The sequence below is a fragment of the Fusarium oxysporum genome, chromosome II (genome assembly GCF_013085055.1).
Source record: "Fusarium oxysporum Fo47 chromosome II, complete sequence".
Taxonomy (NCBI): domain Eukaryota; kingdom Fungi; phylum Ascomycota; class Sordariomycetes; order Hypocreales; family Nectriaceae; genus Fusarium; species Fusarium oxysporum.
In genome coordinates, this window is record NC_072841.1 from 2200135 (window position 1) to 2216972 (window position 16838).

The window sequence follows — 16838 nt, forward strand, 5'->3', positions numbered from 1 at the left end:
AAATACCACGTCGTGGTTGCACTCACGAACCTTGGCTAGGCAATGCTACCAAGTCTGAAGAGCACGACTGGTTTCGTACAGATCACGATGGGAGGTGAAGATGCTGTAAGAATGATGGAAATTCTGCATGCTTATATCATTGTTCCTATGCACTTTGAGTCGTGGACGAGGTAGCCGAAAGTTCATTTTGATGAGACATGAGACAGGTTCCTCAAGGCATGGTAAGCAAGATTCAATAGAAAGCAAAGAATACTTGCATTTCATTCTTCCTGAAAATCTCTCACACCTTTCATGACTGAACAAATCCAAGATCCTCCAGAGGCTACAGCAACAATTCGGCCTCCGCTCGCTCGCCAGGTACCAAGACCGAGCAACTCCCCGTTCGTAACGTGATACGTGCCGACCAGAGGATATCGAACCATTCCTTCTGAAGCACGCAGCACAAGATCATACTTACGCGGGGTGATACGCCTCTGTACCACGCACAGCTCTGCTGAAATCTCACCGGGCGATGTGAGAGCTTGAAGAAGAGATATCCATTCGGGTGCCGTGACATCGTCTCCGAAAATGATGCCATTACCTTTGCCACTGCGGATCGGCTTCAGGATGTAGCCGTGTCTCAAGCCGGGAGAAGTAAGGGATACTTGCAGCAGATCTTTCAACTCCTTCGAACCAGAAATTAGTGTCTCCGCGATGCCGAGACGTAAGGCTTCAGCTTGAACTGCGGTGACTACTCCTCGCGCCACTAGCTGCGGAATCTCCTTTCTCACAATGCCCAACATCCGCTTGTCATGTACGAGAAGTATAGTCCGCATATCATTGAAACACCGCAGGCTGATCTGACGTAACATTTCCGGCTCTAGAGCAAGGAGTTCACGTTGATGTAACTCAAGCCCAACCTGATATATCTCTTCGCAGATCTCACCGTACGGAGCTACAAATCTCCAGGTATGGAGGACTTGGCCATCGCGATCGTGTATTACGGAGCACAGCCGGAACCCGCTTTTGCTACGTGCATCTGGGAATAGCCTGAGATCAGCGGGTGCGATGAGCCGTGGCTTTACGCCGAACCGACGCCAGACGGCATTGATGAACATGTGTATGTCAATGCCATTTTCGGTACCTTTTAAAAGATGGAGTGGATATTCGGGATCGAATAAGTTGAATAGTCCTTCTAGTATCTGTTGATGTCAAAACAAATAAACGAAAGGTGCATGATCATTGTCTTACAGTGTCCGGGTCAGTTGCGGGCATAAGCACCGTCTCCGCGCTCTCTAGGCTCTCGTTGGTTGCCGCTTGGCCATAAGCCTCGTGCATGAATCCGTTAAAGGAGAAACGCGTATTGATCTCCGTAATGCAGTAGTTCTCTTCGCGCTCGCCGTTGTCCTCCACGAGAAAGTCTGGACGCCATGATCCCCGACACTGCGAGAACTGCGGTAGGTTTCCGATCATGACCTGGCCTTCGATCCACTATATGACGTGTCAGCTAGCGCCGCCTTCTCTCCTTCATGTCTCAAACGGCGATGGATTGACTTACTTGCAGGAGCTCCTCCTCTTTGTCCTCGAGCGGCATGCGTTCTGGGAACCGTGCATCTTTGTCGCTCCACCAGCGTTGCACAACATCCGTGATGGCCGCTGTCAAGGCTTCATGAAGATCCTTCAGCTGCTGCTGATGATATTGACCCACTAGTACAGGTCGCGGACATCCTGTCGTGTACGAAGCCTTGGGCCAGAGATTTGCAGGGCATAGGTTGAGGAGCTTTTCCTGGAACCGAGCTTCCTCACTAGAGAAGGATGCCACATCGAAGTTCTGTTGCGAAATAGGCCGGGTCTCTCCATGATCATCCCCGAGGTGAACTTGTGTGAGCTGCTCAGTTTGCATAGTACACAAATAGATTTCTTGATGTGAGTCTAGCCCATCGAGAAGGTGGAAGCCACTACCTGGGCTTATTTATGCTGAAGGGGAGGACCTCTTGTGGACATGCAGACTTGGCTTTCATTTTCAGCCTGCCAATGCCACCATAAAGATCACCATAGACGTAACCGTGCTCTGAGACAAGAAAGCCACAACAAGGACGGCAGTGATGTCGAAATTAGGGCGGCCCATAGAATAGCAAGGCCCAGTTAGAGTTACAGAGAGGTCATTCTGGTACGTACTTCGATTAACGTCGATAATACACTCAATTTCCTCCAACGGCTCTGTTATCTAGAGATCTTCTTCCATCACCCATCCTGCTATGTCTTTTGCTACGATGCATGGACTTTCGCGTCTTACAAGATTCGGCACCCTTGGGCTGACATATCATCGTCATTTCATTCGTTCCCATGGCACCCTACAGCACAGTCTTCGGGTTCTCGATGCACCGCATATTTCTTGGGCTCGTGATCCTGGACATGTTTACGAAGTTGTAGCAGAGCTTCAGACTTCCGGTCTGCTCAAGATCCGTCTGGGCTTTCCCGATGACTCTTGTGACTACCTTCGGGATCTTATCCTGAGTATGCACAAACAACAGGGTCATAGCTTGCCAATTGCTCACAGTGCGACAAAAGGCTGGTTTTGGGATGTGCGGCCTAAACCAGCCGCTCATACAGGAGCTCATCATGCTCGGTCTGAAACTATGAGTGAGTTCTCATGGCACACCGACTGTAGCTATGAGGATCCACTGCCGAGATACTTCGCGCTCCAGGTCCTACAACATGATCGGTATGGAGGTGGCACACTGTCTGCGATGAACGTAGCTAGCCTCATTAAGTTCCTATCATCGGAAACACGAAAAGCCTTGATGGCACACGAGTTCCGGATGAAAATTCCACCCGAGTTCATCAAAGACCCCGAGAAATCATTTATTACTGGCAGCATTCTCGCCCCAGATCCCCACTCGAATATTATTCGCTACAGAGGGGACATTATTACGCCACTGACCACTCGGGCAGAGCAAGCACTGGAAGAGCTGAGAGCAGTATTGGTGCGACGTGAAGTGCAGGCCCACTCAGCGATGAATCTGAGGTCGTCCGACCTGCCAAAGGGGTCAATTCTCTTGATGGATAACCGCCGATGGATGCATGCGCGGAATGAAATCAACGATCCCGAGCGCCACCTTCGGAGGGTGAGATGGGATGCACGACCATTCAATATCTCCAATCATGACAGCTAGGAAGGGGAGGGGAATCACGGACCAATCTTTCAAATAGGACAAAAAACAAATATTTGTTCTTAAATAAGGTCGTTCTCGGCTACATTGATCGCTGTATGCCTATTTGTAGAGAATGCCTCCGCATCATGCAGGTCATTCGAAGGATCTCTGTAAGCTAAGAACAGGTTCATATGTAGAGTAAACATCAGTGCCAGCTAGACCTTGAGGCTTGTATTAGACAGGTTGCCCATTGACACGGATAGCTAAATAGAAGAGTCTATTGATGTGCAAATGACCTTTTACGTATTCAGCCTCTCGGGAAATTTCGACCAGTGCCCCGCAAGAACTGCTGCTTTTACGTCGGTTCTTTTGCTGATGGTAACACAAGATATGCATTAGCCCAGTATTTCTCGGGGGCCGTTGGGCACTCACGTAGGTCTCAATGTCAGAGCAGAACATGACGGATATGCGGACTCAGCCGTGTCTCGGGCAGGGGCTCTCCCGAGACATTTGACAGCTCAAGCCATGTCAATGACACGCGGAGTTTTGAGGCAACTTTAACCGGTGTTATCATAAATCACGCTTTCAAACTTGTTGACCACTGCACGCTACATCAAAAGTCACTGGAATGCTTTCCATGCTTCAACAATTTAATATTGCCGTTAGGAAGCGACTACGGAGGCTACCTTGATCCAAACAGTCGATGCTCACTGCTGAAATTCAGGATGTCTCCCAGCCCGGCATACTCGTTGGTAGACGTGCTTGCTGTTGCAAAAATGCACCCATTCTATTGCTCAGCTCAGTATCCACCAGATGAAGATGCCATTCAGGATGCGAGGGAGGAAGCAGCACAGAAGTTCGAACAGTTTGATCTAAAAGCATGGCCACTGCTACTGAAAAATGATTTGTATGTGTCTTGGGCCTCTTTGGGATATTGTCTGACGGAATCAGGTATACCGTGATTGAGCGGCTTATTAACGACACCGATCCAAGGAACACCTATCGCCATAATGTCTACACCAGCGTTACGGGCGGAGGTGGCGGTGTATCGAAGCCTTTGTTCTTCGCGACAGATGCGTTTGAGAATCGTCGGCATAGGGCCCTCTTTGGCGAGTTCCTTAAGAAGATTGGCATCATTGAACGTGGGGACTGGGTCCTGTCGACCCATCATGGCGGCAGCTTGTACAGGTATGTAGAAGCGTTGCCATCAAAGAAACATCACCGCTTACATCCTCCTAGATCACTTGATCTAACACTGGAGATTCTAGAAAATGCTGGAGCTACTGTGCTAGCTGCTGGGCATCAATGCCCACCTCCCACTGTGGTACAGATACTGCAAGACTTCAACGTCAACGTCCTCGCCGGCGACAGCAGTCAGATCATATCAATTGTCCACCAGATATCAACCATGTCAGACATGAAGAAGCGGATCAAGATCGGAAAAGTGATCTACACGTCCGAAGGGCTTTCAATTATACAAAGAGCGCAAATCTATGAAGTGCTTGGTCCGGTAATCATATACTCCATACTCGGAGGTGCTGAGGCTGGGCCGTATGGAGCAAGCAGCCCGTTTCTTGTGGATTTCGATCCTGAAACCAACTGCAACGACTTTATAATCGATACAAGAATGACAGTTATCGAAGTTTTCCCGCTTTCTTGCACTGCGGGTGAAAGCGGCTGGATCGCCGAGCCACTGCCAGACGGAGAAACAGGTGTCATTGCACAAACGGTACTGACACGTCTGCGCCATCCTGTCATACGTTACATAACTGGAGACATAGGATCCCTCCATTCCCTACCACACAAGGCCGTTGGTCGCATTGCCAAACATGATCTGCGTCATTACCGAGTTCTCCGCCTACGGGGCCGCGACCATCGCTTCAGCTTTATGTGGGATGGATGCGACTTTCAGTTCGGCAAACTGAATAAGATCTTATCTGATCCTCAGTCGGGAGTTCTCTTGTGGCAGGTGATACTAGAGAAGATGCAACCGTCACAAGAAATTTCGTTGGAGATTCGTCTGCTGAGCGGCCAGAGCTCGGGGGATACTGTGCACTTGCAAACCCTTTTGGACCCTCTGAAGGCATATTTAGATGTCAGTGTTTCGAACGAGCACAAATTCAAGATCACTTTTGTAAGTGATGTTCTTGGGTTTGAGCTGAGTGAGACAGGCCGAAAGGTTATTCGGTTTGTTGACCACTCTTTCTAGTAGTGAGAATTGTACGGCGTGTCATAGCAAATCATCTACTCAGAAATGTCAGGATATTCGCTACCATAAGTTGTGAAATACCGTGAGTCTCCAAATTTGTCCTTTGTGGTAGTCAAAGAGGGGAACTGTGCGCCTGTTTTCACATTCTGTGAAAGGACCCAACACGACGGATTACGTAGTGGTCAAGGGAAGGCAAGAAAATCCAGAAACTCTTTTCTAATCGATAGAAAGACTGAGACATGCTTAGTATATTTTAGTAAGCCTTTACACCAGTCTATTTTAGTACTCTAATTTAATATTAGAAGTTTTCTTCCTCCCTGAGGGTGATTCAGGTAACAGTCACACAAGTGATAGGGTCGGACCTGTAGCATTTCTCACAAGTGCACGTTGTGCTTATAGCAAGTTGGAGCTACAGGTTGCGGTATCCTCTTAAGAGACATGGAGAAGATAGGACAACTGAGGGTAATTGTGAGCGGAAGCAACTCCGCCTGTGCAACTGAATTGAACAAAGATCTCGCAAGCGGTGTCAACGAAGAAGAATATTATTCCCTTCTCAAAATGCCTTATAATGAATTTTTGAAGTTGGTGTTACGAGATTACGTTTGGTATCACATTGATGAAGGGGCAGCGTAACCTCCTGCTTCAGTCCCCTCTCCTGTCAGACGTTGGACCTTCCTCTGGACCTGCCCCCCCTTGTGATTGCCAACTAAAATGTCGTTTTGCGATGCCCTTTGGAAAGAAACGTTTCCCTGACAGAGGGCCTGAATCTCCCGTCGTTCTTAACCTAAATTGCTCCAAGCCTTCATTGTCCGTTACCATCTACAATCAATCGCAGACTTCATCTCCTTGAGGCCTGGATCCTAAGGGCCGCAAAGATTTATTTACGTTACCACAAGCTTAGTGGATTATTCATTGACTTCATTTTGGTATCCTTGTCTCAGCACGATGAGTGAGACTAATGCTGGCAGGAATTGGGTCTACCCCAATTCCCTCCGAGCTCTCCCCTTGCATGAAGCGCACATTCATCCGCCGGGAACACCTCATGTAAGTGCCCTCGATGGCGTCCGGCACCTGTGCTGACACTTGCTAGGCAGTTAGCTCATCGCTCCCAACCTGGGAGTCCGTCGTTGCCCTTGCGAGCGCAGACAAGAGGGTGTTGGACAGAATTGACTACAGCTACCCGCGGTATGTGGCCTACCTATGTGACCTCGCCACAAGGTCTCTTGTTCTGACGCTATCAAAAAGGTTCTTCATCGGCAAGCCTATCCGATCCCTCATCGAACGAGTCAGAGAACGGTTGAAATTCGATTCAGACGATCTGATCTGCTATATCTTTCCGTCTGCTGATGACGCCGACGACTACGCCGCACAGCTGCGGAAAAAGAACGCTGTAGTCCATCACGTCCGCTTCTTCTCGCCAGTAGCAGCGAATTCATCGAATGGAAATGATTACCTTGCTTTCTCGGCGTTGTTCGTTCCCCCCGACTTTAAGGTATATGTAATGGAGTTCTGGGTGAACTTTGGCACCGGCATTACCACGCGTCACGCCGAATATTGCTTGAAGCATTTTGACGAACTCATCTCGGATTCTCCTGATGTCGAACCAGTGACTGCGGACATACCCTCTCACGATCGATCATCCGAAGCCTGGATTCAGCGTGGCCCAAGGGACTTTGAAGACCTACAAGCCCACATTGCTCAGTTGGCTACTTCTGAAAGGGATGACCTGAAGCCTGTCCAGGCCACAGATGTATTTATCTTTCCCAATGGCATGAATGCAATTTACAACGCTGCAGAAGTAATCGCGGTTAACAACCCAGATAGCTTCGTTGTTGCATTCGGGTAAGCTACGATACCTCCGTAACGGAAAGAAATTATTGATAACCGTTTTCCTCTATAGCTGGATCTATCCTGAGACGATCGAAAATCTTCGTCGGGGGACCTGGAAAGACGTCATACCCTTCAAATTGGGCAATGAGGAGGAGTTGGATCAGCTTGCGTCTACATTGAAGACTAACGAGCAAATCATCGCTATCTTCTGTGAGCTGCCGAGTAATATCAAGTTCACTTCACCCAATCTCCACAGGATTCGAGAGTTGGCAAACGAGTACGGCCTCATCGTCGTTTGTGATGAAACAGTTGCCAACTTTGTCAACGTCGACCTCCTGCCCTACGTCGATATCATCACGACTAGTTTGACCAAGATGTTCAGCGGAGCAGCAAACGTGACAGGAGGAAGGTCTGTGGCCCTGTACCAAACTCTCAGGCTCGATAGCACCGACCGCTAACACAGGCCCCGGTATAGCGTCATCGTCAATCCTAATTTTGGTCATTATGAGGAGCTGCACTACGCCCTCAGATGTCGGTATCCAGTTGTGACGTGCTTCCCCAAGGACATTGCAGTCCTCAAGCAAAACTCAATCAATATGGTTGAAAGGGTGAAGAAAGCCAATGAAAATACCCTGATCGTTATAGATCGTTTCGAAAACCACCCTTCAGTCGCCTACGTCAATTATCCATCTCGACCTGCGACAATCCAGAACTATGAAAGGCACCGGCGAAAGAATGGAGGATATGGCAATGTCTTCAGTGTGGTATTTCACAATCCGGAGTCTGCTCAGTACTTTTACGATAATCTGGATGTTTGCAAAGGCCCGAGCTTTGGGACCAATTTCACTCTTGCGATTCCGTTTGTCCAGCTGGCTGTATACAATGTGCGGGAAAAACTCGAAAAGTACGATCTTCCGAAGCATGTTATCCGGATCAGTGTTGGGCTTGAAAATTCCCGTCAGATTTGTTCTAAGATGGAGGAGGCATTGGCCAAAGTTGTACGGTTTGAACAGAGTCTTGGGTCTCAGGCTTGAATCATTAGGGCGGGGTTAGGCCATGCAAGCCTAGAGCTATGGGTGCTTTAGTTACCACACGGGCTATGAGCAGGCAAATGTTTCCAACTTGGAAGCATGTTATAGCCCTGTTAGAATGGTTGTTTGTGTTCATCAAAACGGTCTAATAATTCACTAGTATCAATACTATCTAGACCCTCAACTTATTCCCTGACTTTAAGACTTTACGACCACAGTATCAAACGAGGACGGCCTCCAGTCTTGTGCTCAGGTAGAAGTCCAATGAAGCTGCTAAGGCATAGTCGTGGTCTGTACGGCAGGCCAAGCTCGGGGCAAGGCTCTGGCTCTACCTTTTCAACCTGATGCATGTTCCTTGAGTTGAAGAACCACAGATCACCAACTTCGGGTTTGACTACAACGTTCTGGCGGCCATGAATAATCTCATCACGATAGCCGTAAGTATCAGGATCCCTAAAGTTGAGGCACTCTTCACTCCACTCAACGTCGTGCACCCAAGTCCTGCCACCTTTCACGGGTGCCATGTACAAGTTGAAAACGGCCTGGTGAGTGACCTGAAGAGCAGGTTAGTTATACGAATAATTCGAAAGACGTACACTCCGTGATGAGGTATGTCGGAAAAAAGCTTACCTGATTGATAATCCAGTCCTCAGTAGCGGCATCATACGGTGTCCAGTCGCAGTGAAGGCAAGTTGAGTCGTTTAGAGCACGAAAGTTGCCGGAGAAGTATGTCTTCCCTGGCCCTTCTGATGCACGAACAATCTCATAATCCGGCAGAAGGGCACGGAGCGTTCCTATAACCTTCTCCCAGGCATTGACTCCAGTCTGGTCTGCAACGTCTTGATGGAGACCACTCAGAGACTGTGCAACCTTGAAGTATTCTTCCTTCTCTGACAACAGATATGTTAGATCACCTGTTCCAGTAGGTAAGACGAGATGACACGTACCATTCTTGCGGTTCTCAAAGTCAGCAGCAGCTTGCGCCTGATACTCAAACTGCGCACAACCAACCCTCTGCAAAAGAGGTCCAGTGTAATACCTATACGGCGCAATCCTATGACTTAACGCTTTCTCATGAGCAAAGCACTCCTCACGGCCAAGGAAGCCAGGCTGCTTGATCACTGGTGTCCGGTTAAACAGAACATCGAGGAAGTTTTCTCCCGAAAGCGGCACAGGAGCTGTTCGCTTCCACTTGGATTGGTATGGGGGTGCTGCCCTACCCAGAGTTGGAAGGGCGGGGGAGAAGGCCTTTCCTGCGAGAGGGGCTCTGGAGAGGGTCCTTGCTGTGGTGGCGTATTGGGACATGATGGGTATGCAAGATGCTGGATGATATGATGGCTATGAGCTTTTTTTACTGTAGTGAATGCTGTTCGGTGTCCTGCTGTAAGTTCTTATAGTATGAAGGGCATTAAAGGTGACATTGAACTGCCTGATAACGGGTTTCTGGCTTGAAATATGAAAAGCTGTATTAGTCCTTAATAATTAAAAAAAGACAAAAGTTTAAGTAAACTTTTTAATAAGCTTTTAAGTAATTTAATATTATATTAACTATCATATATTTAAATTATTCTATAAATTTATTCTTTTTATTCAAGGTAGCATATATATAATTATATACTCAACTTCTTATTTAAAACTTTTAATAATATTTTTTTAATTATGTAATATAAAATGTTTATTAATAGTATTTAACAGGCCTATTTTTACCTTATAATAAACTTCTATAATAATATATATATGTTAATTAAAATATAAAAGTCTAATATACTATTTAGTATTAGTAATTTATTATATACTTATTTATAAAAAAACCATCCCTAATTTTCAGGCATCTTTTGCTTATGGTGTGTATATAACCTTATCCTCTCATCCCTCCCCCAAAATAACATTCCCGGCTTACAAGCGGGACGGCCCATATCTGATACAACCCGCTCCACAGTTTCTTTGGTGGCATCTGTCTTATGTGCATACACGACTGTGCATTTCTGGGTTACCGGCAAGACGGCACTCAAGGGAGGCTTGGAAGGTTTTGATTAACGCAAGCATGATCTGACACTCGCTTAGACAAACCCACACATATGATCTGATGTTGCCAACGTGCGCTTATAATCTTGCATGACGGCACGTTGTCTAATGCAGATTGTTACATGCGAGATTACGGCGTAAAGAACTGGGATTTGTTCCTGCGTTAAAAGGGCCAATCATCGTTCTTCTTGAGCGAGGCAGAAGGATTCTGTTTGATAGAGTTGGAAGGATTGTGATGGGATTCTGAGGAAACTGGGCTTGCGTAAAGATGGTATGATCACGGTTGATAGACGCGGGAAGAGGTGAGATGCCTAGACATGAAGTGGGCGGGCGTCAGCGCCTCCCTAGCAGCTGCGTGCATCAGAAGATGATAGTCGTGCAGGAAACTTAGGAAAGGTACTTCCACTGTTTGTACCTTTTCCAGTCAGCCTTCCTGAGAATCAGGCGATATCAACGACCAGTTGTGAATAAGGCATTACATATCTGAAGCTTTACCAGAGAGCCTCGATCACTATGACTTTCACAAAACTGCGCTTCTAAGTCCGGAACTAGAAGAAAAACAAGAGAACATGTCAAACTCTACAGGCTTTATCGCCGATTTACCTGGCCTTTTCACAGACATACCAGGCTTTGTTGCTGATATCCCCTCTCGGATTGACTTTACATCTATACCCGTTATTTTATCTTCCACTGTTGCTGTCCTTGCTTTCACGTCCTTCGTCAAATATGTCGCTGAGAGACAGCAAGAAAAGGCAATGGGCTTCGGCCACGTCCCAACTCTTTGGCAATTGGATCCATTCTATGGATTTGACGCCTTCGTTGCTATGCTACTAGCTCTGAAGAACAACCGCTACGTCCCATGGCTTGACAGCTTACACGCCAAGATGCCCAAGACTTTTGCTCTCACCTTCCTTGGTGGGCGTCAGATTTGGACTATTGAACCTGAGAACCTCAAGACTGTGGCCAACAATCTTGCAGATTTTCAAGTCGGTCCAATTCGCTACAACAGCAAAGCTGGACAGCCCTTCGCTGAGAAAGGCATCGTCGGCGCTGATGGCAAAGACTGGGAATTTGCTCGCGCGCTTGTCAAGCCATTCTTCATGCGAGAGTGGTATGCCAATACTGAGCGCATGGAGCCTTTTGCTGAGAGATTCTTTGCGGGCATTCCTGCTGATGGCGAGACTTTTGATATGTTTCCGCATTTGCGAACCTGGTCGTTGAATCTCAACCTCCAATTCCTTTTTGGTGATTACTCAGATATTGTTACTGAGGAAGAGACCAATAATACCACTGATGCTTTCATCACTGGTTTGGCATATGCACGAATTCGCCTTCTCTTGCACCGCGTTCTCTGGCTCTTCCCGTGGAAGACATGGTACAAGGTTGTTGGTACAATTCACAGTTATGTCAACAAGCATATTGCCAAGGCACGTGCTGAACTCAAAGAGCGCGAGGAGCGCATCAGCAAGGGTCTTCCTGTTGGGCCGGAGAGACGGGACGTCTGCTGGCACATGGTTCGGGAGTTACCGAATGACGATGAAGTCAGATCTCATCTCTGCTTGCTCTTTGTACCCAACAACGAGACTACTCTGATTTTCCTGTCCAATGTAATGTGGAATTTGGCCAGGCAGCCTGAAATCTGGGAGCGACTACGTCAAGAGGTGAAGGGCAAGGAATTGAACTTCAACAGTCTCCGCGGCATGAAGCTTCTGCAAAACGTCCTCACAGAAGCTCATCGCATCACCCCTGTCGGTCTCTTCATCGCCCGCGCCGCAGTCCGCGACACCACCCTCCCCCGTGGTGGCGGTCCAAAAGGCGACCAGCCCGTGCGCGTACGCAAGGGTAACATTGTGCAGATCAACAAGGCGGTCATGTACAAAGACCCAGACTACTGGGGCGATGACGCCTTGGAGTTCAACCCGGACCGCTTTGATAAGATGCGTCCGGGGCTGAGTCTTACACCGTACAACACCGGGCCAAGACGATGTCCTGGTGAGATGATGACTATGAATGAGTGTGGGTATATGGTTGCTCGTATGGCGCAGACTTACAAGAGGTTAGAGTGTAGGGATCCGACGCCGTTTGTGGGTGTTTTCCGTATTGGGCAGTTGAATAAGAATGGATGTCAGGTTGCTGTGTACAGAGAGTAGTTGCTACTTAGAGGGAAAGACGAAATAACTTTCCGAGAAATAGAGTTTGATTGTTCGGAGACTTTCTTATCGAGGCACTGTCCCGAAATCGACTCCGTCGTCGAATCTACTTCCATTTTTGGCTAATACTATGTTTCTTGGCTCATCACATCTTGTTTGAAGTGCATATGCAAGCTGGTACCTTATGAAAGGGGAAACAAAAAAGCTTAGGACCTCTACCCTAAAGTACACAAACACCTAAATAATTTTAGTACAACTTAGTATAGATTTAGCAGACCTTAGAGTGGGTATTTTTGGCCTGTTGGTTTAATGTCAGCGGCTTTCATGCTCCATAGGGCTTGTTAGCCAAGAACCTTTCCTGCTGACATGTGTATTGATCTCAAATAGCATAGGAATCTCCAATTGGAACTTGTGAATTGTTGTCTCTCTTCTCCGGAAAGTTATCGGGCAGGAAAGTAAGATTCAAGCGATTACGCCTTCGCAGCCCATCAACGACGTTACAAACGCCAAGCAGCCCAAGACCTTGTGCTTACTCGCATCTTACAAAACTGCATGGGGTTTACGAAATACCATACATAGTACGCCATGTGGATCCTTCCATGTGAAATTGACAGGCACTCTAGAAGCAAGGTCGCGGCAGATAATGTGTAGGGTTAACGGTGGAAGGATTCAGTCGACGGATTCGGTTTCGTAATTGACAGGGATTCATCGGGGAGTCGGAAAAACTTGGCACGCGGGCACTACTCGGGAGCGCTATGAGTAGCCCTTTTCGAGTCATGCAGCTTATGTTTAGGGCGCATTTAGTGTGAAATCTACTCAAGTATTCTCCGGGCAGAAAAGCACTCAGTACCGGGTAAGCAGCGTATGACAATCAAGTTTCGTTCTATAGCTTAACCCAAAGTTCCTTTCTAATGTACCATTTTAATGCCGCTATTCCGTATCTGATCTTATGATATACTGTTGCCATTCGTGTTCGCATTCTCGGCAACTGGTTCCCCTGTTGTCTCCTTGGTCTTTGTGCTCTCAGTCACTGATGTTTCCTCTTTTGGCTTCTTCTGCTTAATACTCCTCCACTCCATGCAAACAGCTCCCAGATAGCCTATACAGGATAGAATGAGTCCACAAAGGAATGCTTGCCGTAGAGAGGCATTGTAAGCAACAAGAACAAGCCGCTTTGTTGATTCACTCAATCCATCCAGAATTCTGGTAGCACCTTCTTGTTGAAGATTGAATACATCAACGCCAGGAATAACACTGATTCTTTTCACCAATTCATTTGTGAAAAGGTTCTGTCCAACGCTGACAAAGATGGCACCTCCCAAGAGCTGACAGAAGATCAGGACAGAAGTGCCTGTTGGGACGTCTTCCAAGGGCAGCACAGTCTGAGAGGCAATGAGAGGGATTTGAAGAGTGATGCCTAAGCCGAAGCCGTATGGTATCTGGTAACCGATCCATTCTCCACTGCTAGTGTGTACTTTGAGTAAAGTGAGAAGGCCTGTACCGACACACATAATGGCATTGCCAACAAGCATGAAGGGCATATATTGTCCAATAGTTTGTACACCACCAGCACTCACAAATGAGGCAACGACTTGAGCGACGACAGTGGGCAGAAGGCGAATACCTGATTGAACAGCACTGACGCCCTTGATAGCTTGGAACCAAATGGGGAGGTAGTATAGCGTTGTCATCATAGTGGCTCCAGTACAGAACATGGAGAAAGATGAGGCGGCGATGCTGCGTTGAGTAAAGATATGCGGCGGTACAGTTGCGTGGTTCGGAAAGAGGATCTGAATAACGACAAAGGCGATAAGACAGACGCCAGTAACAACAAAGAGTGCGATGATGCGACCGTTGGACCATGGGTACTTTGTACCGCCCCATCGAAGAGCAGTAAGAAGACTAATGATACCGCCGAGAAGCATAACGCATCCTGGGCCATCGAGACGAAGGAGCTTTTCTTTGAGGGGGAGGCGAGCAGTTGCGCGATCGGGGACTTGGAGCAAAAATGCGAGGAGGGCGGCAGCAACAGCCCCTATGGGTAAGTTGATGTAGACTGATGTTTGTTAGTGACCATTAATTTCCTAAAGGCGGTCGAACTTACAGCACCATCTCCAAGTTGCGCTGGAGTCTGTGAATGCACCTCCAAGAAGAGGACCCAAAACGCTGGTAACACCAAAGATTGCAGCAACAACAGCCTGGTAAGGAGTTCTCTTCTCCAAAGGAATGCAGTACACCGTCACGATAACTGCACCAGCATAAATCCCTGCACTTCCAACGCCAGCTATCGCGCGTCCAACGATGAGCGCAGTGGAAGATGGCGCAGCACCACAGACAGCTGAGCCAACTTCGAAGATCAAGATGCTGATAAGAAAGATGATCTTGACGCTGAAAAATGTGTATAGTCGGCCAAACATGAGCTGAAATGCACATGTTGTCATGAAGTATGCAGATGCATACCAGCCGACATCGGCGACGGCGCGGAACTCGTCTGTAATCTTTGGAATGGCGGTCGAGACGATTAATCGGTCCTGTAGAAAATTGATCTATTAGCCCTTCTGATTGAAGTACTGTATTCTTTTGCGAGCAATTGGGATGATTTGCGAGAGAGCATCGCATACCAGAGCAACCAAAAACATGCTCAGATAAGCAGAGGTCATGATAAGGGCGAGCTTCATGCCGTGAGGGTAGTCAATGGCAGCCTCTTCCTCCGCAGTAGCTCTCGCATCATGAACAACATGATGCTCATCCTCGTTTGGTGGCTTGTTTCGTTTCAGGAACTTCATCGTGAAGCGCTCTATGTGATGCAGTCGAACTGACCACGGTGGCTGCGCGAAGGGAAAAGATCAATAGTCAATCTGTAAAGCCGCGGAACTAAGAAACATGGAAATTGTTTCCGAAAAGGAAAAAGAACTCAATACGCGAAATCTGACACGGAACAAAGAAAGACACCGATTGTCCTGACGTAAATTGGGTATTGACCAACCAACATCTGTGGAGCAGGGATCATGAAAGTGGTCTGATCGATTGCAGGGTAGAGCATTCCTTCAAGAAGTAAAAAGCAACATGAGATGTGACATTGTATTGTGATATGATGTGGTGTAATCAATGGCAGAATTACGAAATAATGTTCAATAGTAATGCTCTCACTATCTAACTGTCTGCTATGTGGAAAAGCTTCAACAATCGCTGTCTAAAGCAAGTAAACCAACTTGTGGCCCCTAACAGTCCCCGCCTTGATCTCCTCTAAGCCCTGTAGGGCGCCCTCCAATCCACCCTCCCTCACCTGAACAGGATGTGGAACGACCTTACCATCGCGGAGCAATCCCTCCAGCATCCGCGCAAGATCGACGCCAAACTTTCTCAGCTCGGGATTACCAGGCCGCCCATGAGGCGGAGGCATGTCAATATCCAACCCCGCCATCTCAAGCCCATACGTAAATCCCGACTTAACCGTCTTCCTAGTTCGCGTGATGGCTTCGTGGGGGACATGCACCGTCTCGTAGTGCCCACCCATTCGGCCGATTGCTCGGAAGCAGAAGCGCGCTGAGTCAACCGAGCCAATGCAGTCAAACGCGTATTTGAGTCCGTTCTTGGTGAGCTTCTTGATTGCGTCCACGGAAGCGTCGGGATCGCGATAGTCAAAGCACTCAACGGCTTGGGACTTCTTGGCGAGCTCGTAGCTGTTGGGGGAGCAGACAGCAATTGGCAGGAGACCGGCCAGTCGCGTCAACTGGCAGAAGATGGTGCCTGTTGCTGTCCCACCCCCGTAGACAAGCACGTATTGGGGTGTTGGCGAGGGTTGCAGGGGTGTCCCGGGGAGCTCGAGCCGCCTCATGGCTAGGCCTGCAGCCATGAAGACAGTGCCGAGAGACGCCATGTCAGCAAGGGAGTACCCGGGTGGCTTGCGAAGGATGAAATCCTCCTGAGCGAGAGTGTACTGGGAATACGCTCCCACGTCTGGCATCGACCGGTTCATGCCAAGCACCATGATTCCAACCTCATCGCCTATTTTGAGAGGACTGTCTGAGGCATCGGGACCGAGGGCGATGACTTTACCAGAGCAGTCAAAGCCGCCAATTGCTCCATGGACCGTATATCCACTTGTAAGCTTAGTGTCGATGGGGTTGAGGCCCACCGCCACGTTTTTCACCAGTACCCATCCCTTGCCAGGGGTAGGAACCGGTGCGGCGTCTGTCAGTTCGAGGGTATCACGCTCAGTGCCGATAAGAGCACGCTGCGTCTTGGGGATGTTGATTGGATCCATTGTTTTGTCGTTGCCTGCCTGGGCCCTGTCATGGAAGAGTCGAAATAGACGCTCTATTTAACTTGCTTTGATGTCAGCATCCTGGTAATTCGTATGCAAGGTGGTGTTTATGTCACACCACTTGAGCAAGAAGCCAGGTTTGACTAAAGAAGGAATCTAGATTGATAGCTTGGCTACGCTTGGCTGATGACT

The 16838-nt window shown here is 48.1% G+C and overlaps 6 protein-coding genes across 6 annotated transcripts; 3 read left to right on the top strand and 3 right to left on the bottom strand.

The window, feature by feature from the left end:
• Positions 1–260: 260 nt before the first annotated feature.
• On the bottom strand, positions 261–1882 carry FOBCDRAFT_236761 (uncharacterized protein; the record flags this gene model as incomplete). Its single annotated transcript, XM_059610101.1, has 4 exons — positions 261–427; positions 458–1181; positions 1231–1470; positions 1538–1882. 4 exons carry the CDS (start codon positions 1880–1882, stop codon positions 261–263), a joined length of 1476 nt encoding a protein of 491 aa, XP_059464130.1.
• Positions 1883–2252: 370 nt separating this feature from the next.
• Positions 2253–5419, top strand: FOBCDRAFT_125958 (uncharacterized protein; the record flags this gene model as incomplete). The annotated part of the gene is made up of 8 exons (XM_059607803.1): positions 2253–3107; positions 3224–3248; positions 3287–3304; positions 3539–3566; positions 3859–4041; positions 4086–4322; positions 4374–5321; positions 5371–5419. The coding sequence occupies 8 exons, from the start codon at positions 2253–2255 to the stop codon at positions 5417–5419; spliced, it is 2343 nt and encodes a 780-aa protein (XP_059466740.1).
• Positions 5420–6288: 869 nt separating this feature from the next.
• On the top strand, positions 6289–8207 carry FOBCDRAFT_236764 (pyridoxal phosphate-dependent transferase; the record flags this gene model as incomplete). Its single annotated transcript, XM_059610102.1, has 4 exons — positions 6289–6387; positions 6434–7185; positions 7244–7582; positions 7637–8207. 4 exons carry the CDS (start codon positions 6289–6291, stop codon positions 8205–8207), a joined length of 1761 nt encoding a protein of 586 aa, XP_059466741.1.
• Positions 8208–8387: 180 nt separating this feature from the next.
• Positions 8388–9595, bottom strand: FOBCDRAFT_176369 (uncharacterized protein). The gene is made up of 3 exons (XM_031173353.3): positions 9152–9595; positions 8835–9094; positions 8388–8758 (listed from the first exon to the last, which is right to left on the bottom strand). Exons 1-3 carry the CDS (start codon positions 9507–9509, stop codon positions 8411–8413), a joined length of 966 nt encoding a protein of 321 aa, XP_031050138.2. The 5' UTR covers positions 9510–9595; the 3' UTR covers positions 8388–8410.
• A 773-nt stretch (positions 9596–10368) lies between these two features.
• FOBCDRAFT_176372 (cytochrome P450) lies at positions 10369–12379 on the top strand (the record flags this gene model as incomplete). Its single annotated transcript, XM_031173354.3, has 1 exon — positions 10369–12379. The coding sequence occupies exon 1, from the start codon at positions 10799–10801 to the stop codon at positions 12377–12379; it is 1581 nt and encodes a 526-aa protein (XP_031050139.2). The 5' UTR covers positions 10369–10798.
• Positions 12380–13184: 805 nt separating this feature from the next.
• On the bottom strand, positions 13185–16678 carry FOBCDRAFT_247926 (major facilitator superfamily domain-containing protein). Its single transcript, XM_059610820.1, has 5 exons — positions 15692–16678; positions 15366–15424; positions 15001–15207; positions 14484–14910; positions 13185–14435 (listed from the first exon to the last, which is right to left on the bottom strand). Exons 1-5 carry the CDS (start codon positions 16644–16646, stop codon positions 13327–13329), a joined length of 2757 nt encoding a protein of 918 aa, XP_059464131.1. The 5' UTR covers positions 16647–16678; the 3' UTR covers positions 13185–13326.
• Between the last annotated feature and the right edge of the window lie 160 nt (positions 16679–16838).

Coding starts and splice junctions, on each gene's coding strand:
- FOBCDRAFT_176369 (XM_031173353.3), bottom strand. CDS start 9,509: ATGTCCCAATACGCCACCACAGCAAGGACCCTCTCCAGAGCCCCTCTC. Junction 9,095..9,151: donor CTTTGAGAACCGCAAGAATG/GTACGTGTCATC, acceptor ATCTGTTGTCAG/AGAAGGAAGAATACTTCAAG. Junction 8,759..8,834: donor AGGACTGGATTATCAATCAG/GTAAGCTTTTTT, acceptor CCTGCTCTTCAG/GTCACTCACCAGGCCGTTTT.
- FOBCDRAFT_247926 (XM_059610820.1), bottom strand. CDS start 16,646: ATGGATCCAATCAACATCCCCAAGACGCAGCGTGCTCTTATCGGCACT. Junction 15,425..15,691: donor GGAGGGATTGCTCCGCGATG/GTAAGGTCGTTC, acceptor TACTTCTTGAAG/GAATGCTCTACCCTGCAATC. Junction 14,911..15,000: donor GCATGTTTTTGGTTGCTCTG/GTATGCGATGCT, acceptor AATTTTCTACAG/GACCGATTAATCGTCTCGAC.